This window comes from Panicum hallii, chromosome 6 (assembly GCF_002211085.1).
Source record: "Panicum hallii strain FIL2 chromosome 6, PHallii_v3.1, whole genome shotgun sequence".
Classification (NCBI taxonomy): Eukaryota; Viridiplantae; Streptophyta; class Magnoliopsida; order Poales; family Poaceae; genus Panicum; species Panicum hallii.
In genome coordinates this window covers 31,563,055-31,585,315 of record NC_038047.1, presented here as the reverse complement: position 1 = coordinate 31,585,315, position 22,261 = coordinate 31,563,055, and the positions used below count along the sequence as shown (strand labels likewise).

The 22,261-nt window shown below is 43.5% G+C and overlaps 1 protein-coding gene and 1 long non-coding RNA gene across 4 annotated transcripts; both read right to left on the bottom strand.

Annotated features, from left to right (window-relative positions):
* Positions 1–15,686: 15,686 nt before the first annotated feature.
* LOC112898413 lies at positions 15,687–18,710 on the bottom strand. Of its 3 annotated transcripts, none has more exons than XR_003229823.1 (5): positions 18,472–18,710; positions 18,131–18,229; positions 16,209–17,518; positions 16,033–16,134; positions 15,687–15,950 (listed from the first exon to the last, which is right to left on the bottom strand). It is a non-coding gene; the product is annotated as an uncharacterized LOC112898413 (long non-coding RNA). The 3 variants fall into 3 exon arrangements; XR_003229822.1 differs by lacking the exon at positions 18,131–18,229 and having other exon boundaries at positions 16,209–16,568; positions 16,745–17,518; XR_003229821.1 differs by lacking the exon at positions 18,131–18,229.
* Positions 18,711–20,373: 1,663 nt separating this feature from the next.
* On the bottom strand, positions 20,374–21,958 carry LOC112898198 (zinc finger BED domain-containing protein RICESLEEPER 2-like). The gene is made up of 4 exons (XM_025966573.1): positions 21,900–21,958; positions 21,682–21,811; positions 20,550–21,576; positions 20,374–20,462 (listed from the first exon to the last, which is right to left on the bottom strand). Exons 1-4 carry the CDS (start codon positions 21,956–21,958, stop codon positions 20,374–20,376), a joined length of 1,305 nt encoding a protein of 434 aa, XP_025822358.1.
* Between the last annotated feature and the right edge of the window lie 303 nt (positions 21,959–22,261).

Sequence of the window (22,261 nt, the reverse complement as noted above, 5' to 3'; positions counted from 1 at the left end):
AGATAAAAAATAATATAAATAAATGAAGAACATCGATTTAGATCATCTTTAAGTTCAATTATCATGTGAGTGTCCAAGCCGCTCTTAACCGTGAGCACGGCTGATATATCAGTTTTCACTCTGCAGAGGTTCTACACTTTACCTACAATTCGTGTTTCTCTTGATGTCTGGGTTTACAAGGCCCTTAAATATTTTCAAGATGAGTGGCAGGGATTCACTACGAGGCCTTTACAAAGATTTCCTAACTTATGACAATCCGCTAAGTTTTCAAGTCAAAATGGTCATAACCCTCCCTAATGAGGTAGTGTCTTAGCCAAGGACCATATATCAATATGTCTCAAGAGGACCAAGCTATACTCCGACGATGCAATCCCTCTTGCCCTTTCGGTAAGATTATCATAAGCTAAAGTTTCTAATTAATTAGGCAAGACCAGAGTCATGTAGTATTGTGGTTGCACTATTTTTCTAGGTGGTTCTCCATGTTCCAATTAATGCAATGATCTTAATTATCATCAATAAAGTATTTCAGAATATGAGTAAACCAGTATATCATGATTTTCAGGTTATTCAACCAAAGTCTAAGTAATAGCAACTAGCGTAACTACAATATAATTATAATAATAACCCAGGTTTAATCAAGCAAGTTCACAACAAACTAGGCACATCCTTAGTTTAGGATCCATCATATTCTAGACACGCATGCATATAAAGTAAATGTGTGTATTTATAAAGTTATTGGGACTGAAGTATGATCAAGGACCACTTGCCTTCATCAAAAAACTGCTGCTGCTTGGGAACGTCTTCAAAGCTCGGCTCTTGCGGACCCTCGAACTGTGCACCATCTATCGTAACACACAACTACATACAAGCAAACAAATACAATAAAAGGATCTATTCGTGAATACTTTTGAACTACCGTGGACTGCGGGTTGATTTCTACGAAACTCAGGGGCTAAAGTGTAAAGCTGCCTCGAGTCTGCCGATATCTGGTGTGGCAGAACCAACCTGAATTACACCGGCTCAAGTGCGCTGATCCTTTCTTGGAAGACAGCAGGAACTCAACCGCACTTCAAACGGTGTAACCCCGTGGTCTGTCGGGTAAAGTCCCGATAAATCCACCTAACTCAGGATCAAAACAAGGTACCTCGCACGAAGGCGAGTCCAGAGATATAGCTGCCAACCATTTTTACTTCATAGGGATAATATTACATTAGTATTCAAACATCGTAGCAAGACCTAGCTAGTACGAATTTGTACAACACTGTTTAGGTTAAAGTATCTGCAGCGGAAAAATAAAACGCGATACTACCGGACGTCGCGGAACAGATATTGAGCTAAACCCAAGCTCAACATCACTCGGAGGGACCTGTGTTGGCCGGGGATGGATCCCACTCCACAGACCAACCATCGTGAAGAGCATAGGGCCATGGCACAGTCAGAGTAGAGTCCTCAGGGGGATTACCTGGAACAATAGCCAAATTGCAAGGCTGAGTATACTAATACTCAGCAAGGCTTACCCGTTTCATGGTATACTTAGCCATGTAACTAGACTATGAAGGCTTGTAATGGTTCTGGGTATAATTTTCAGCTGAAAAGCAACAAAGAGTAGATCCTTAATTTCAATTTTTAGGTTTCAGATTCTAGTTGATTATCCACTCTAGGTAAGCAACTATAACTATTCAAGCATGGTAAATCTTCTAAAGCAAACATCATCTTTGATAACCATATGGTTGCTCTTGTTACTCTATGTGGCAAAGGGATCAAGCAGTCTCAATCTCCGCGAGAAACGGACGATTCTGAATCGAATTTCATAACCTTGCAAGGGTAAACCTAACTCACACGCTTGGAACATCCAATGATTGTTCCAAAGCAACTATTTGCCTTTCATTCCGACTCGTGGATCAGGGCCACCACAAGCAACTGTAGGACCATACGCACATCCAATGTGCAGGACGTATGTCTGTAGCGCGACTACATGATCATACTCCTGTCCGCCTGTGCAAAACGTACTCCTACAGTGTGCGTGACTGTAGGATGTACTCACATCCGCTGCGGAACGTATTCCCGCACGTCGGTGCGTGTGCAAAAAACCAAATTACGAGTGGTGGGAGGTATGTCCACTCCTCGGGCCGATCGGTTATTAGGCTTACCGCTTACCATATTTCATGGCATGTGGCTAGTACTTTCAAACGCTTAACCACTGCTACCACACACTGCGACCTTAGCAACTTTTACCAACACAGATGGGGTTTTTACCAAGGTCATGAATCATAATCACAACCCCATCCGTCATCCTTATAGTGGTTGCAGGAATATAAATATTGCAACTCCTATAATGCTCGCGAGTGATAGGGAATCACTCAACTTCTACTGGTCCTATTAGCTTAGCAGCTAGTCGGACTTAAGTTCTAGTATTCAATACATAGGTTTCTAAGAATATGCAACTAGGGTTTCAAACACAACTTCTAGAAACTTAATTGCACAAGTAGATATACATGAATATATAGATTGCAGTGTAATAAAAATAGCGGTTTATGTCCGAGGCTTGTCTTCGTTGGTGGGGCTGGGGTCAGAGATGTCAATACTAAAATTTTCCGAACCGAGGTTCGGGGCTTCAGTTTTATCTCCGATGATATTCCCGAGGTCTTTAGAATTATCCCCTTCTGGTTCCGGGATCAGCTGGTAGTCTCCGTCAGCGAGAGTTGTCGAGTCTATATGATATGCAAATATTACAGTTACGAAAACGCACATGTTTTTATTTTATTTTACGATAAAGTTGCAATCTAACAATTGGATAAACATAACTTCATAAGACAAGAAATTGGAATTCAAACCTACTATTTGTATCTTAGTTCAATTATCATAATTAAATGGAATTAATTGAATTAGGTTATCAAGTTTGATTTGCATAAGTTTAAATTAGTTTAAGCTAGGGTTCAGTATTGTAAGTGAATTTTGCACACAAGCTCACTCATACCCTAAACAGATTACACACCAAAAATTACAAGCATTAGAGATAGCATGCAAAAGTTACACATAAGATACCCTTTTTGCTAAACTTTAAAATGGTTCAAAAAGCATTGGGTTTCACCTTAAACTCTAGTAACAAAAGTTGTAGAATTTACTTCAAGGATTCAAACAAAACTGGTTTGATGTTTTTATGAATTTCCTACAAATTTCTACAAATTTCTAAAGATCACTGATTTTGAATTGAGGGGAGGGACTGGAATCTTGCAGCCAGACCCTCAGAAAGAATTAAATCAAAGCAATTGGGTCCTTGGACCGACGGGGAAGAGAAGCCGAGATGTGCCGGCTAAATTCCGGCCACGAGGGTTGCCGGCGGCGAGGGGAAGCTGGCCAGGAAGAAGCAGGGGACTAGGGCGAACCTTGCTGGGGGTGATGTGCAAGTCGGAGTTGACCGGAGGGGGTAGAACGGCAGCGACCCGAAGCGGCGGTGGTGGAGCTTGATCACGGCGGTGGTGTTCCGGCGTGGCGGCTCACCGGCGGTGGATCGTAGGTAGGGGAAAAGCTTCAGGGGGTCAAGGCGGTCCTCCCAAGTTACTTGTCGGAAGCTAAAATAGCCGGAAGAGCAAGTCCCCACGGTGACCCGGGACGACGGCGAGGGGAGGAGCTCGTCGGCGAGGTAGATGCGATGCTTAAGGGCGGCGATGAAGGGGCTGGTGAGCTTCACGGGATTACGGTGAAGCTATAGGAGGTGACGGGGTGGCTTGAGAAGGGTGGAGCAAGGTGACGACGGTGCGGTGGTCGGCGGCAGAAGGTGAGCGCGGCGGTGATCCAGTGGAGAAGAAGTCGAGAAAAGCAAACGACGGCCGTGCGAGTGGATATAAGTAGTCGAAGGGGAGCTCCTGGTCATGCTATGGGATTAAGAAGAGGCACGACGAGCGGTAGCTGCTGCTGGCGGTCGACGGCGCGGTGTGGTGGCCGGGCGGAGCTCGGGCAGAGACCGGGCAGCGTGGCGTGGCGCGCGCGGAAGAAGGCCAGAGGGGAGGAGCTAGAGCGGCGGCCAGCTTGAAGACGACGCGTGGGAGCTACCAGAGCAGGAGGTGGTGCCGGCAAGACTGCAACGACGGTGAGCGGCGGCGGTCTACGGCGGCAGAGAGAGAGCAGCTCGGGCAGACGGCAGAGCGGCGTGGAATGCTCGGGGAAAGCCAGCAGAGAGGGGCTAAGGCAGTAGACAAGCTCGGGGGCGACGCGTGGAGAGGCGCTGGAGCAGGGGCAGCCTCGGGCGGCGCGGCACGACGGCCTGCGGCGGCGCTGTCGCGCGGTAGAGGAGGGGGGGCAGAGGAAGAAGAAGGGGTGGGGGGCGCCAGGGACTGTTGTGAGATTTCAAAAACTCTAGGGACCTCACTGTAAAGCCAGGTTTTCTCACTATTTTATACTTCAAATGAGAAAATGGTCAAAATAAGAGTTGTAGAACTTTTCAAACCCTACAACTTCTATTTATGGTTTAATTTCAAAAGCTCAAGGGATGGAGTTTTAATTTAAAACTTTAGACTCAATTCAAACTTTATAAAGTTTTGTCCTTAGTTAGGTAAATTCCATATACTTTTGGACTGAATTGCAAGTTTAGGTAATGTAATGATGACTAACATTCTTACACTTTGAAACCTAATCAAAATTGGAAGTTACATGTGTAATTCAAATATTTTGCATAAAAGGACTCCTACTTTTGAAAAATTACACATAGGTCCTTATTCACTCACATTTACTCAATTTCACTCAATCCAATACACACATCACACATTCCTCCCTAGTGTTTTAGAATTTTGACACCTAGGGTGTCACATCTGGTTCTATTGACTCGGGTTAGATCTAATCTAACCCGTTGGATTGAGATCCTACGGCTGTGACGCGGCTGGAGGTGCGGAGTGGCGGCACTGGGCTCCGGCGGCGGCTCGCCAGGGTAAACGTGTAAACGCGTTCCCAGCCTCGGTTTTGAGCGCGGGTTGCACTGGAAGGTTGCGGCCGCTATGGGAAACCCATCTAGAGGCTCGGGGGGCGGCGGAAGCGACCGGAGACGACGGCGGGTCTATAGCGAGCACGGGAAAGCAAGGGAGAGGGAGAGAAGCGGCGGGCGAGCATCCTCACCGCAATGCGAAGCTCATGGAGCGTTTGCTCGAAGGCGGGGAGCGGTGGAGCGGCGGCGCGCCGAGCGGCCCAAGCACGGCAATGGCGGCGGCGGAAGAGCTCGGTGCTTAGGGTTTCTCGGGCGGGAGGCAGCTGCGGCTTGGGGGAAAAGCTAGGGCATGGGGCGCGCTTAAATAGGGCGGCCGGGCACCTAGGCGTGCGGGCCCGGGGCTCCGCGCGGCGGGCGTCCGCGCCGGACTCGGGTGCGAGTCCGAGCCGGACTCGCGCCGGACTCGGGGACGACCCTGATGGGCGGGCCCCGCCTGTCAGCGATAGAAGGAGGGAGAGAGGAGGAAGGGGGCCAGCGCGCGGGCAACCTGGATCGGGGGAAGGAGCTGGGGCCCACGCGGGGGATGGGGGGAATAGAAGAAGGGAAGGCCGGTGGGCTGCTAGGCCGCGCAGTGAAGAAAGGAAAGGAGAAAGAGTTGGGCCGGCTGGGCTGGGCTGCAAGGGAAAAAGAGAGAAGAAAAAGAAAAAGAGGAAGTGGGTCGGGCCCAATTAGAAAAAGAGAGAAAAAGAATTGCGTCCAAATGTATTTGAATTTGAATTTAAAATTTAAATTCAAATGGAAGACAAACAATAAAACAATGCAATGGGGCATGAGATGCACAAAACTTATAGTTCCTTATATTTCTTTTTATGGTTTATTAAATTGCTATTAATTTACGGTAAATGCTCTAAAATAAAAAATAAGGAATGAAAATCTTATGGATCCTAAGAGAATTCTAGCAAAATTTATTTAAATTTCTAATTTTAAAATTTAGGGTGTTACAAACTTGTACTATTTCAATTCCTCCATTCTGAACACCTTTCATGTAAGTTTCTTGTATTTTTCCATTCCTCTATTTTGCAAAAATATATCTTTTCTATTCATGCATTTTCTACCCTTCCTCTGTTTTGTATTCCTTTATTCCAAACAAGGCCGAAACAGTCGTCACATATCGTTTATCTATTTATTCAAACTAAATAATAATTTAAACATGTTAAACGGTCATTAAACAAGGTTAACGACTGATTAAATGGACACGGCTAGCCACAGTATAGCATTTACACGGCGTTTATACGGACGAAACAGCTGTGTAGGCGAACAACGATTATACGTTACCGGTATTTACTTACCAATTACTAAATCTTACTATGTAGTTCAAACTATATTGATCTTTACATGTTTTGTACTCATCACTTGCCTATAAGCCTACCTATGAATACTTCGTCCAGTGGACCTTGTTTATATGCACCCATCCCTTGCTTTGCTTAAACTCCTCCTTGCAACCAGAAATCAATCGCCCCTCTCCTTTTCAAAACAAATAACACGGAACGCCTTATGAAGTGAAAAGATGAGCTATGATGACTTGGCTTCCTTTCTTCTTTTCCGTGTACATATCAATTGTTCGTGGCACACCTTCGGTTCAGCTGTGATGACATCTTGCACTTGTAAGATCACTTGCTTGCCTTTATGCTTGAGTTTCCACGTTCCTTTACTCCAGTCAATTTTCAGTTGACCAAAACTTGACGTCAATGCCTAAAATAAGATCAAATGTGGTGTTGCTTAAATATGATATTTGTGTATCCAACCAACCGCCTTACCATAATTTTGAGCTGGTCCGCCGCTGGGCTCGTCTCAGTTCTCATCTCTATGTGCACTTCCTAGTGAGATCATCACGCGATTGAGGACAAATAGAAGGCTACCTCCGTCCACCTGCTTGATCAAACACTCAAACCGAATTGAGCTCACTAGTAAACCAGACTAGGTTACTGTGGCGGAACTGGAGAGAAAATTAAAAGGGTTTGACAAACATATGCCCTCTTGTAGAAAGAAAAAAGTGCCTTTTTTAGATTTTGCATTGATTTACTTCATAGATTTAGCCTAACTTCATCAACAAATCCTATACTATGCATTGATTTTTTTTATTTTTCAGTTCCGCCACTACCAGTATACATGTTTTACAACGAACACACCTCCTCCATTTGAAAATACATTGAAAATGCAAGTCTTTTCAGTTTTATCCAAACTTTTAAAACTTTGGTCAAATATATAGAAATGCACAAATATGTATAGCATTATTGGAGCACATCCACCAAATTACTCATATCTCGTATCAAAAAAAATCTATCTCCCCATAACTAGTAACTATTTTTACCTTTTTTTATGATGATTGCTATAGTAGATTATCAAACCGATAGATAGAGTAGCACGACTAGTATGCACTAGGATTATGCACTAGTACAGAAACAGGATTTAATCCCGGTTGGCAACCCCTTTTTAGTTCCGGTTGCTACAATCGGGACTATGAATCCGGGACTAAAGTTCATGGTCTTTATTTCTGGTTGCTACAACCTGGGCTAAAAGGTCCGTGATGCTTAAAAAATTTTGTGCCCCACTGGATTCAAGCCCAAGACCTCTTGCCTCATATATAACTTTCTTGACAACCCACCAACACAGCACACGTGACTCTAGTTGGAATACTATATTTTTAAACTAACCCGTGGAGAACCTTTTAGTTCGAGTTGATAACAACAATCAGGACTAAAGGTGACCCTTTAGTGGATACCAACAAGAACTAAAGATTTATCTCGGTTGAAGCCACCAACCAGGACTAAAGATAGACTTCTAGTTCCGGTTGGTAGCTCCAACCGGGACTAAAGAGCATTCCCGCCTCCTAGTCAGTGAACCCGGGACTAATACTTTCATTAATCCTGGGTCCAATCCGGCTGGGACTAGAGGGTGGATGAAAGACCTTTTCCATACTAGTGATGTCTTAATAGAGTATCCATTTAGTATTGTAGATACCGATACATTTGCCTATAATCTTTATCAAAATTAGTTAAGTTGAAGTTAGGACAAAGCTTAAAACGGCCGCCATTTAGTACGGTAAATGCACTTCTCTGCTCCTCCGGGGTAGTGCTCGAAGTTTTAACATGCCAACGTCGTGCATGCGCGTCTAGCTGGCACGCTTCCGCATGAAACGCATCTACCGCACATAGAACGAACATCTTTTTGGATGGACCGGAACTAAAAATTTAGCCATGGTTTTCACTTTCTTTTTCATTTATAATTTACCACCTATTCGTATTCGTATCCGAGTAACATTACAGTTCGTGCGGAGAACGATGTAGTAGTAGAAGGAAAGGACCGCCTGAGCAAATAAACAGCATTCTATAATGATGCTAACCATAATGGCAAGGATCGCCTATAAATTGGTTTTATATAGGGTAGAGTCTGTCTGTCATGGCGAGCGGATGCTAACCATGCGCTACCCTTTCTTTACTGCAAGTGGACGGTTTATTTAAAAACGAACTCGTTTGACAATCGGCAAGTTCAGCGTCTATGATATAAACTTTTTCACATTCATAATGTCCTTACAACTAATCTTAAGGTGTGCTGGTTTAGCTTTACAACCTGTTTTTATTTTTGCAAAAGGTAAAAGCCAATCAAAAGCTTAAAACTTATAGATACTTTTGACCAAAACTAACTTTTTTTATGCAATCTTCACAGCAGCTCCACTGCTGCTTTTTTTGGCTGTGACCCACACGTGCTACTGTTATGAAAATACTGGTTCATTTCTTTTTTCTTCTTCGCCGCCGATCCCCTCTCTCCCCTTGTCAGATCATCGCGCGGAAGCCACCGCCGGCGCTCAGGACTCGCGTGAGAGCCACCGCCGGCCGCCGTGGGCGAGCCACCACTGACCGCTGCCAGTGCGCGCGAGCTCCGCCGCAGGCGAACTCCGCCGCGAGCGAGCTCTGCTAGATTCTGTTAACCTTGGGGATCGGCTACCATGTTGATTAGATCACGAGAAATCATGTGATACTAACACAAGCCGAGTGTGAGAGAAAGAGAGAGGGAAAAAGGGGCACGAGGTTATACCTTCGTGCCCTTGCGTCGCGGGCGATGCAGATGTGCCGGCCATGGTCGGGGCGGCGCTGGAGCTTGTGGTGGCCGAGGCTCGGGTCGCGGGCGCGGGCACGGGGTCGAGGCGAAGGCGTGGACGGTGGCCGGCAGTGGAGCTTCCCGCCGCTACTGCGCTCAATCTAGATCGGCTAGGGTTACCGGGTATAAACTTCTTTAGCCAGTTCACCTGAACCGTAGCCTCATAACATGCAACAAACTCGGCATACATTGTGGATGATGTAGTGACGGTTTGTTTACAACTTTTCCACGATACTGCTCCCCGGTAAGGGTGAACACATATCCAGATGTGGATTTTCTATCATCTCCTGCATAATCAGAGTCTGAGAATCCTACGATACGCAGAGATTCTGTTTTTCTGTATGTTAACATGAGGCCTTTGGTTCCTTACATATAGCGTAGAACTTTCTTTACTAACTTCCAGTGTTCTGGTCCTGGATTACTCTAGAATCTGCCAAGCAACCCGGTAACGTAAGCTATATCAGGACGTGTGCACACTTGTGCATACTGTAAGCTTCCCACAGCTGAAGCATATGGTACCATTTTCATTTGATCAATTTCATATTGATTCTTGGGATATTGAAATTCCCCATATCTGTCGCCCTTAACTGTAGCTGCAGGTGAGGCACTGCATTTATGCATATTAAATTTCTTTAGGACCTTTTCTATATCTGTCTTTTGAGACAGTCCTAATACTCCTTTCAATCTGTCTCGATGAATCTCGATTCCTAGAACGAATCTTGCTTCACCAAGATCTTTCATCTCGAAATGTGAGGATAAAAACTTTTTCATTTCTAGTAGCAGACTGACGTCACTACTTGCCAGTAGGATGTCATCCACATACAGGATTAGGAAGATATACTTCCCATTCTTGAACTTTGCGTAAACGCAATTATCCTCAACATTTTCTTTAAACCTGAATTCTTTTATTGTTTTATCGAACTTCAAGTACCACTGTCTTGAAGCTTGCTTTAGCCCATAAATCGATTTCTTCAGACGGCATCCCAATTTTTCTTTAACTTCCACGACAAAATCTTTCGGCTGTGCCATATAGATGGTTTCATCTAGGTCCCCGTTCAGGAATGCTTTCTTCACATCCATCTGATGTAATTCTAGATCACAGTGAGCCACAAGCGTCATTATAATTCTGAAAGAATCTTTACATGAGACTGGAGAGAAAGTCTCATTGTAATCAATTCCTTCTCTTTGTGTGTATCCTTTTTTCACGAGTCGTGCTTTAAATTTATCTATATTCCCTTGGGAGTCATATTTGGTTTTGTAGACCCATTTGCAGCCTACTGTCTTGGCTCCTTTAGGAATTTCCTCTAAGTCCCACACTTCGTTGGTACTCATCGATTTGATTTCATCCAATCAAATGGCAAGATACTGTTTTGGAATCTAGTTTCACAATGGTCGGGTTAAATACTTTTGCATCAGTAGGACTCCCCCACACCCGCAGGTGATTCACTGAGGGTACTCTACCTGTCCACATCTCATATGGTGTTTTTGGTACCGATTTACTTGAAACTCTATTGAGAATATGAATGACGGTTTTCAAAGCCTCCATCCATAAACTCACTGGCAACATAGAGTAGCTGATCATGCTTCGCACCATATCCATCAGGGTACGATTACGTCTTTCAGCCACTCCGTTCTGCTGAGGTTCGCCCGGCATCGAGTACTGGGCCACTATGCCTTGCTCCATCAGAAACTTCGCAAAAGGTCCTGGAACTTGGCCATATGGGGTATGTCGACCGTAGTATTCCCCTCCATGATCGGATCTTACGATTTCAATCTTTAAATCGTGTTGATTTTCTACTTCGGCCTTGAATATTTTAAATTTATCCAAAGCCTCAGATCTTTCTTTAATTGGATAAATGTATCCATAACGGGAATAATCATCTGTGAACGTTATCAACGAGTCATAGCCATCCACACTCTTTACATTGAACGGACCACAGATATCTATGTGAATTATCTCTAATATACCTATGCTCCTCTTAGAATTTTTCTTTATTTTCTTTACAAATTTTCCTTTTATGCATTCAATGCATTGTTCTAAGTTAGAGAACTCTAATGGAGGAAGAATTTTATTTTTAACTAATCTCTCTATTCTCCCCCTCGAAATATGGCCTAAACGACAGTGCCATAATTTCGACGACGCATCTTGAGTTCTTTTTCGTTTTCTATTCACGATTGTAGACGAGAATACATTCGCGTTGTTATCGCATACGGAATTCACACTTTCACGCAACGATATCAAATAAAGATCGTTTCTTCTAAATGCAATGGAAATAACTGTATCATTACATTCTATCAAACACCTGCCATCTCCAAATAGACAGGTATAACCATCTTTGTCCAGGCAAGACACACTAATTAAGTTCATCTGTAAACAAGGTACATATAAAACATCTCTAAGAATTATAATAAAGCCAGTGTCGAGTTCCAAATGAACGTCTCCCACTGCTTCAACGTCTGCCTGGGCTCCGTTGGCAACTTTAATTTGCCTTTCGCTTCTTTGAGTGGTTCTCGTCGAACGGAATCCCTGCAATGAATTTGCAACATGAATTGTTGCTCCTGAATTAATCCACCAAGTGGTTTTTGAATATTCTATATACAAGGATTCATTTACGAATGAAATAATGTTCTCACCTCTCTTTTCCATGATCATCCTTAAGTATCTGTGACAGTTTTTCTTGTAGTGACCCCTTTCTTTGCAGTAGAGACACTGGTCCTTCTCTACTAGAACTTGTCCTTCTTGAGGTCTGTGTTGATGAGAGCTTTTGCCTTTAGAAGAGGATGAACAATTGTCTTTGAAATTGGCATTCTTCTTCTTGTTCACATAGTTTAAACATCCGCCAGTGGCGGATTTTATCCTTTCCTCCTCCTGAACACACATCGCAATGGTCTTTTCTATATCCCAAGTATGTGGTTGGGTGTTATAATTGACAACAAAAGTGTCAAATTCTTTGGGCAACGAAGCAAAAATCAAATGGACAATGTGATCCTCCTTAAAGGCAAGGTTCAATGACATAAGCTTGTTGTTCTAATTGACCATGCGATGAATATGTTCTCTGATGCCACCTCTATTGTATCTTTCTGAAACCAGTTATTTAATTAACTAGGTTGAATAAGTCTTTGAAGAACCAGTGTACTGGTTCTTTAATTTCTCAAGATACTCTGTTACAGTAGCACAAACTGGGATTGAGCCCATAATAGCAGGCTCAATCGTGTTCTTTACCACTGCCAATCACTTCTTGTTGGCAGGGAGCCATTTAGCATAAAGCCTATCATAATCTGCTTTTTCTTTCTTATAAGAAAGCTCTGTTTGCTTCCAAGAAGCATCTGTGTCTGTGTCCTTCCTCACAGGAATCACAGGCTCTATGGGAGTCGGTGTAGTTAGAACCCAATCCAGTTCACCCATGATGAAATACAGGTCTAGCTTTCTGTACCATTCGTGGTAATTGTCTCCCTTTAAAATAGGAATATCATTGATGGAAATCATCATTGATAACCCTCCTGAAAAATATTCATGAGTGGTGAAACATTAAAATAAAATCGAATATATATATAGTTGCATATTTTAAAATGACGTTGGTCAGAATTTAAAACATGCAATAACTTTTTGTATTGAGTCTAAAACACCGTTGGGCAGAATTAGAGGTAATACATGAAAATTATCTATCAAAAGGATTAAGGCATAATCTCTTTTTGTATTAAATCTAAAATACCGTTGGGCATAAATAGAAATAATACATGAAAAACAAATGCAATATTGTCATTGTTAACGTTGGTCAAAAAATGACAATATTACAATTCAAAAGATTATCTATTTGCCTTGAAAATTTAAATGCTCCCGTTGGTTCAAATTTAAATGTCAAGACAAGAAAACAATAGAAAATGAATCTATTTAATCTTTGCAGCGGAAAACTTAAATTCTATCAAAATTATGTCTAATTTTGTCTTTTAGAAGCAATGCATCAAAGTTCAATCAAATTTGAATTTGAAATGCATCAAATTCATTCAAATTCTATAGCAAAAGGACTTCTGAAAATTGAAAAACTGATGCACTGTGCTTTCTATTTGAAACAGCCCAGCTGGCCCACTCTTTTCGCGAGGCCCAGCAACAGCACAGGGTCACACGCGCACAGCAGCCCACGGGTGCGCGCGGCGGCCCAGTGGCAGCGGCCCATCACGGGCCGGCCTACGCGCCCTTGCGCTCCCCCGCGCGAGCGCTCGCGGGCGCGGGCGAGGCAACCTGGGCCTGGGCCTTCATTTCCCCATCCTGCCCGAGCCAAAAGAAGCCCAGTGATGCGCGGCTCAACCTCGACCGTCAGATCGCGATCGACGGCTGCGCGTGGATCTCGGCGGAACAAAAAACCCCCTCGCGTCTTGCCCTCGCTAACCCTAGTTCATTCTCTCCCCCCGACCCCCCCCCCCCCCCGGTGCCTCCTTCTTCCCCACCCGAGCACGCGAGTGAGCGGTGGCCGGCGGCGACCGAGCGGCGTAGCGTGCGGCACCACGGTGAGGCCCCTCGCCGGCGCGCGCCCACCGCAAGGTGTGTGCGCCGCTGTCGAGCGGCATCACCGTGGTGCACAGAATCACGGTGCGGCGTGCGGCCCGGCGGCCGCTCGCGTGGCCTCTGTCCGCGCGAGGCCCAAGGCCTCGCGGGATCGGGTCGATGCGCCGGCGTCCCGAGCGCATCGACAGTAGACGGTGCAAGAAGAGGTAAGCCCTTCCTTAGGGCGCCGTCCCATTTCTCTGTTAGCTAGGGTTAGGGTTAGGGTTCCTGTGGACTTTGATCTAGGGTTTTTCCGGGGTTTTCTGATACCAATGTTAACCTTGGGGATCGGCTACCACGTTGATACTAACACAAGCCGAGCGTGAGAGAAAGAGAGAGGGAAAAAGGGGCACGGGGTTATTCCTTCGTGCCCTTGCGTCGCGGGCTTTGCAGATGTGCCGGGCATGGTCGGGGCGGGGCTGGAGCTTGTGGTGGCCGAGGCTCGGGTCGCGGGCGCGGGCACGGGGTCGAGGTGAAGGCGTGGACGGTGGCCGGCGGTGGAGCTTCCTGCCGCTACTGCGTTCAATCTAGATCGGCTAGGGTTACCGTGTCGGTGGGGTGGCGGCGGCGGCGATCCTCGTATCCCGTGCCGCTGGCCCCCACCTCTCCGTTTATAGCGCAGCGTGACAGGAGCCCACCAGCTAGGAACGAGCTGGGGCGCCCCCGATCAGGGCGCGGGTGTGAGGAGGCCCATCGGGCCCGTTAGGGTCCGATGGTCTACGGGGAGATCAAACTAACAGATTCCTCCTCGCTCCGCTCATCTTCTCCACGGTGCGCGCGGCACACAGGACCCGTGCAAGGGTTCCTGTGGCGGCGGCGGCGGCGCACTCCGACCGCGCCCCACCTCTTCTCCGCCGCCCGCGCTCCTCTCCGCCCCGCCGCCCTGCACCCCGGCTCCGCTCTGCCCGTGCAGGCCCCCGTCCCGTTCCTGTCTGCTCTCGGTCCTCCCCACACCGCGCTCATCTCCGGCGTCTGGCGCCCAGCGGCCCGCCTCCTCTCCTCCGCGCACGCGTCCCGCTGCTCTCGGGCCCGCTCACCTCTCCAGCCGCCCCTGCGCATGCACCACGCCCTCGAGCGCGCCAGCCACCGACGCGAGGTGAAGACCCTGTTGAAAGTCCACGCACACGCCGTGGAGACCTCACAGCCAGCTTTGGCGGGCGACAGACGAGGCCTTGCCGGCAGTCTTGCCGGCGGCAGCCCCACGAGATGGTGAATTGGGAATTGGCCAGCGACGGCATGGAATAGAAAAAGGATTGTGTGCTGGGAAGTTGTTCGTCGGCTGGGAAAAAAAGATAGGAGAGAGAAGGGGTTATATAAATGGAATAGATAATTGTGGATGTCTCCTTTCAAACAAAAATTACAAGTTGCTGTATGATGATGTGTTACTCTTTGTTAAACTATAATTGTATTTATATGGATCCTATGTTAGTGGTGGATGCAAAACTTTAAAAATAATTTTTTCTTTCAAAAATGCTGATTTACACGTGAATCAGGGACAACACAGAGTTTCACGATCCATTTGTATATATAAACAGTATTTTAGACCTTCAGAGGTATTACAGAAATTTTATACCAAACTTATAGTTTTGCAGCTGTTCGAACCAAACGGCTTTCAGCTTTCTCACAGCTCGCAGCTCATAACAGTTTTTCCATAGCTCACAGCTCACACTGCTATAAAACTGAGTAGTAGTACCGGGCAGAACCCTAGATAGTACCAGTTTCCCGTCTGGTACTCCTTGATCGGTACTAAATGGGCATGCATTTAGTACCGGTTGCAACGCCCGGTACTAAAGTGCACACCTAATACCGGCAATAACACCATCCGGTACTAAACAGCTCACCATGCAGGGCAGTTGGGGTGGCAGTTTAGTAATGGTAGGTATTACTAGCCGGTACTAAGTTTTTTTATTTTTTTGTTTGCTTATGTTTCTTTTCTTTTTAGTTTTAGTTCCTATTTGTATTTGTCCGTCTCCGTTTGCATATACTAGCATTCGTATTTGTATTCGTATCTAGCATAGCAAAGACTAGATATATAGATATATATATATAGTTTATATACACTTCAAATATTACAAATACTTCAAATAATAATGCACACTTGGGATCAAATAATACAAGTAGTCATATAAGTTGTTTTCTTACAACTAATTCAAATATTACTCTTCTTCTTCATCGTTGTCCCTATTTTCATCAAATAGACCCACATTTACTCTATGATCGGCATAATATTCTCTGGTGGGATTTATGACCTCATCCAGCAGGAATCCACAGTTATTCTTGAATTGCCCTAACTTTTTGTGGTTCGATGAGGTCTTCTTTAATTTTTCAAATCTGTCACATACAAACATCATTATTTTAAATTCATACATATAAGAAATTAAATGCATAAAATTGTCAATAATTTGTTACTTACATCGAATTCTTTTTATGTCATTTTCTTTGCACCGATAAAGTCGTGGATGAGCTCACATACATAATAGCTACATAAATTGTTTCCGTCCTCGGGTCTCAAACACTATATATAGATGGGTTATGAAATATTTATGGTATTTAAATAAATGATACTAGATGTGCGAATTGTATTCATACCAGAAAGTCCAGCTTGATATGAAGATCACACGACCTGTCAACAACTCCTACGTGCTTTTTGATGAAGCAAGCCCATGCCTTCTCGAGGATGTGTAATGCCCCAAAACCAAATATAACACCCAAAGGATAAAAATGTATATAACTAATAGAAATTTTGGGAGCATCTTCCTTGCAAAAAGGTGCATCGTGGAAGCAACAACGTATAGAGATAAATATAAGCACACTAGCATGATATAACACATTAAACAATAGATGAAACCACCAAACAAATTCTAAACCAGTCAACATGAACCACATTGCAAATTTAAGGAAAACGACAAGGAGAAGCTTCCCACCCTTCAAGCAAAGCGATTCAAGTACCTGGAAAGATAAAAGCGGGTGTGAGATATGACATCTCAGCAAGTAAATTGCTTTAACAAGCTATTTAAACTACAAGTTCAATTAAGTATCGACTTAATCTCCCAATTAAAGGTAAACCAATGATAATCCATGAGATATAACAAATCAAATAAATACTTCATATGCAAGATAAATACCGATCACCACCAAGCCTAGGAGAAGCATCGCTTCTCAGTGTTTCTCCCTATGCCTGAATCCAAGACAAATATGACATAATTCTCCCAAAGCCTGAATCCAAGACAAATATGCCATAATCCAAAATCATAATTCATATGCAATGCAAATGCCATGTCTCCTGCCTTCATACCCAACAAGGTATGAAGCCGCATCGATAAACGGTGCTGTACTGGTATGGTCGTGGCTAGAAGCAGTGTCATAACTCCATATGCCATTGAATGCAATGCAAATGCCATAGAAAGTAATGATATACTGCAAATGCCATGTCTCCTGCCTTCATACCCAACAAGGTATGGAGCAGCATCGATAAACGATGCTGTACTGTACGGTCACGGCTAGAAGCAGTGACATAACTCTATATGCCGATGCAATGAATGAGATGCAGTGCAAATGCCATAGAGTATGATAAACCATATACACTATCATGCAAAAACTCCATATGAACAATAAGCCTCATTCCATTAAGCCCTGGCGAACATCTCCAAGCCATAAGTAGAGTAACATATATATATATATATATATATATATTCACATAGAATAACTAGTAACCATAGAACATATATCAAATTGATTAAAGCATGATTAAATAGCTCACATAGTATTAGTTGTAGTTCTGAATTTTTAAGGTGGAGGTAGTACGAATAATAAGTTAAAGCTCGTTGCAAACCACCGCTACGTTTACTTGCCTCCAATGAAGGGATGACCGCTTTAGGCGCCATACGAATCATTACCACCTGCTTTGGCATCACAAGATCAGAATAACAACCTATTTCTAACAGATAAGTACAACAGGTAAAAGTGCTCCTACTCCCATCCTGACATCTGAGCAACAACCGCAAACAAAACACCCAGCCAACTGCAGCAGTGCTGCTTCAACTTTTTGTATCTTTTAATCCACAAGTGTTATAGTAGCAAAGAAATACATTTATGGAATCTTCAGAGCAATCCCTATAACTTTTGTAGAGAAAGTTTATTTTTATCATGCCTTTAAGAAGGCATAAACTGCAAGTGAAAGCAGACTTTAGAATCTGCCTAAAAATCAGGACAGCAAGCTTAACATTTTATATCTCCAAATCCTTATGTCGAAAAATCTTGAAACTTCACCATATTATAGATCAATCCATTATCTACAACTTTGGTATTATTCCAATTTGCATTAGAGGTCATCAGGATGCCTAAAATCATGATTGAAACCTTAACTGAAACCTTTACTATCGAAACAGGACACTTGAACTTAAAAATCTATATCTAGAGTTTCACTTATCCACAAAATATAGAATTTACCAATATGGAAACATTATGAAAATCTCTAGAACATACCCAAATTTCGAGAGTCCCATTCTGACCTTGAGGTTTCCAAAATTCTTATAGATCCAGTTCTGTCCAGAACCTTATCAAAACTTTACAGCTCACTTCAAAAAATCATATCTCTCCAACCACCTGGCCTAAAATCATGAAATTTAACCATCTACTAGGTAATGGAGTCCTCTACAACAAGTTCACCAAAAGTTTTGATTCGGCTTCTAGGTTGACCAAATCACGCCCGAAGGAAAGCTGTAGAAATTGAAGGTCTGAAACTCGATGGCAACAAGCAAACGATTTCCCTTCCTACTAATCCACTTAATCCCACGGCCAAACATCATCATGAGCTCCTAATTAGTGCAGGGAAGGTGCAAATCCAACTCACCTTGGTCTTCCCCAAACCCTAGGGCAGCGGGAAGAGAGGGGGAAGGACCAATCCACCTTGAAGATGCCCCTCTTCTTGCTCCTCTTGTCGTCCTCGTTCCATTTTGTTGGTTTCTCCCATGGATTTGCCGCCAACAGAGGAGGATTAAAGCAGGGAAGCCATGGGAGCAAGTAGAGAGGAAGGAAGGGAACAAGATGGAGATGGGGGTGTCGGTCTGTAGAGTAGAAGTGTGGAGGTAGGGTTTTGCATAAAAAGCTTATGCGCTTGAGCCAGCCCCAACAAGGCTCTTTTCTTTTTCTTTTACTCTTGGTGTTACCTGATGTCTATGAGGTGTTGATATTTTATTATTAGCATCTTCTTAGAGTCGAACACCATAATTTGGGCTCGATCAATCTCGATAATCCAGTGAAAGCTGTTGATACACATATACAAATCAAATGTTGGTATACTTATTATCAAATTGAAGAGATGAAAAAGAGTTGAAGTACTCACTTAAAGTTGTATGTCAATAGAATGAATGTACAAGTATTCTGCCCATCCAATGCCCTGAATATATTAATCTCGCTCCGATTTCACCATTTGTTTACACTATTCTTGTTTATAATATCCAGCTCCATGAAGCCAATGTGATAGTACCCCCCTTCTTCGGCATTCTTGCACCTTCATCCTACGTTATACAAAACAAAAGAGGGGATGTGAAAGCACAGAAGTAGTAGAGCTAGAATATAGAAATGAGAGGAAACACTTACATAAAAAATGCACTGACAAGGGACTTGGCTAGGGTGTCTTGATGGTATAGACACCAATGACTCACAAACTCGATCCATACGTCAGCTAGCCCCGATATAAATGGCTATCTTTAATTAGTTTAAGCTGATTGCGTACAAAGCACTGAACTGTGCTGCGTGCATACCATCCCGGGTATAGTGAGCAGCACCGTATTAATTAGTATAAGCTAATCACGTACTAAGCACTGAACCGTGCTGCATGCATACCGTGCTAAGCACTGAACCATTCAAAGATCAACATCTTAATGGTGCCCAAGCGCGCACAGCTTCCGAGGATGTACGGCACAGTTGCGCATCACCGCTCGGCACGCAGATGCTTTTCTTTCTCCATGTTTCACCTCCCCTTTTTATGCAACTCATACATTCTCGTTGATAAAGAAGCTCTCAGGGGGTCCTCACGGTGATATCATCCACGGGGTAACGTTGTGGGTTGTCCGCAATCATTTCAGTTCTGTCTTTGGCTGGGTGCTTCGTGGAAGCGGCCTTGCTACGGTGTTGAGAGCCGGGGCTGCTCTCCATATCAGGAGCTGATGGAGCTTCTTGTTGTCGTTGGCTATCTGCCATTGCACCTTCAATCGAAGCTACAAGTTCTTCTAGGGCACGCATCTTCTCTTTCTATTTAGCCTTCCTTCTGCATCGGCTTCGATAAGTCTCGATATCTCCACTATGAAGCCATGCTTCCACGGAGCTACGCCCATGCCTCGAACACGTCCTATGTGTCCCAGTTAAAGGTGGCAATGGGTACAAACCCACCGGGTTTACCCACCCCAGACCCACACCCAGGAAGGCAAACTTATACCCACGGGTAAACCCATACCCATCCACGGGTATAGTTTTTTCCCATACCCATCCCCACGTGGGTGACGGGTACCCATCGGGTACCCATACCCGAATCAGCATTGAACAAAAAAATTAAATAGATAGTCATTCAACAAACCATTCTCCAGCAAAACAAAAATCATTCAACAACAAAATTAAGCAAACCATTCAGCAATAATAAAATTGATATAGTCTCAAAATGCTAGTCTCAAAAGTCAAAATGCTAGTTGCACAAACTTATTACAACTAAAACTGATATAGTCTCAAAATACTTAAATACTTGATGGACTAAACTTTAAGTTCCTGAAGACCTTCTTGAATATCTTGGAGACATATCTTGGAGACAGGACCAAAACGAAGCAGCATTCTTATCTTTGTCATCAACTGCAATAGCCAACAGCCAATAAGAAATGATTTATTAGTTGCAATCATAATGAAAAAAACATGAATTTGATAATGCTATATATTTACCTCCGTACTTGTTACGAAACCAATCCTGTGAGCACATCAAAGCCTCTATCATCTGAGGGGTTAAACTGCTGCAATGATCACTAAGAACTCTTCCACTTGTACTAAAAGCAGCTTCTGAAGCAACTGTAGTAATAGGGATTGCATAAATATCCTTAGCTATCCTCCTCAAAGTTGGGTAACGAGATCCGGCTACCTTCCACCAATCTAGAACATTAAAACCCTTGGTATCTAATGGCACTAGTCCATCCTCTATGTACCTCTCTAGCTCAGACTTATACATCATGGACTCTGGTCTTGTGCTTGCCACACGTACACTAAAGGATGATAAGAACTCCAAATTACTAGTAGAAGGTGCTGCTGTGGTTTCTTCAACTTCTACCACTTCGACATGGTACTCAATCATTAGATCTCGTAGCAAATCCATGACTAAGGCAACCTTATCCTCACAAACTTGTCCGGTCATACCAAGTAACCACTCAAAACACATCAGCAAGCTCAAAGTTTTAAGCCGAGGATCAAGAACAGTTGCAATGCCCATTAGCCCTTGAATATCAGACCAACACTTGTCAAACTTGGCAATCATATTAGCTGACATTGCTTGTAGTAATGGGTTGCCACAAGTGGACCATTGCCTAATTTTTACTCTAATCTCATAGATCTTCATGAAGTAAATATTTGCAGTAACATACTGAGTTCCAGAGAATAATTCAGTTATATCATTAAACATGTGAAGCCTTTCTACAACTTCTGCTGCAAAATTCCATTCTTCCTCACTTGGCAAACAAGTGTACTGCTTATCAACACGACTGGCTCTAATGAAAACAACTTTATAAGACAATGCAATGTTAAGCATGTTGAAGGTTGAGTTCCATCTAGTCTTACAATCAAGATTGATCTTAGTTTTCATATGAACTTTGATAAACTTAGCAGTCTCCTCAAACTTCTCAATTCTTTTTGGTGTGGCTGTCCAATATGCTACACTTTCACGAATATTCTCAATTGTATTTTTCAAAGGTTCTAGACCATCCTTTACAATCAAATTGAGGATATGAGCGCAACAACGCATGTGTAAAAGTTTACAATCATTCATAAGTTTACTCTTTCCAATCTTTCTCGCAAGAGAAGGAATTACCTCATCATTTGTAGTGCAGTTGTCAAGAGTCACAGTGGATATCTTCTCATCAAGGTTCCAATCAACCAAGGATTCATATAATTCTTCACCAATCACATCAGCGGTGTGAGAGGCAGGGACATAAATGAACCTGCATAATCATATAACAATATATTACTTAATAAAGATGAACCTATATGTGAATACCAAACAATATGCTACAACCTTCAATAAGTTACCTCATGATAATGCTTCTAAGAGTCCAAGATTCATCAATGAAATGACCTGTGATGGCCATATAACCTCTCTTTTGATTACCAGAGTCCACAAATCTATAGTAATAGCCACCCTAGAATCAATTCCAGCCATGTATTCAATGGCTTTCTTCTTCTCAGCATTATATTGCATCAATATGTCCTTTCTAAAAATAAAATAAAAGACCATCACAAATGCATTTCACAATACAGGTAAGCATAAGGACAGTAGCATAATGAGCAACTTAAATACCTGATTGTATTTCTAGTCCCAATCTTGAACAATGGCTGAAGAGAGCTTACAAACCTTCGGAAACCAGCATGATCAACCATGCTCAAGGGATACT

Coding starts and splice junctions, on each gene's coding strand:
- LOC112898198 (XM_025966573.1), bottom strand. CDS start 21,958: ATGGCCATCACAGGTCATTTCATTGATGAATCTTGGACTCTTAGAAGC. Junction 21,812..21,899: donor CTTAGAAGCATTATCATGAG/GTAACTTATTGA, acceptor ATGATTATGCAG/GTTCATTTATGTCCCTGCCT. Junction 21,577..21,681: donor ACTGCACTACAAATGATGAG/GTAATTCCTTCT, acceptor TTGATTGTAAAG/GATGGTCTAGAACCTTTGAA.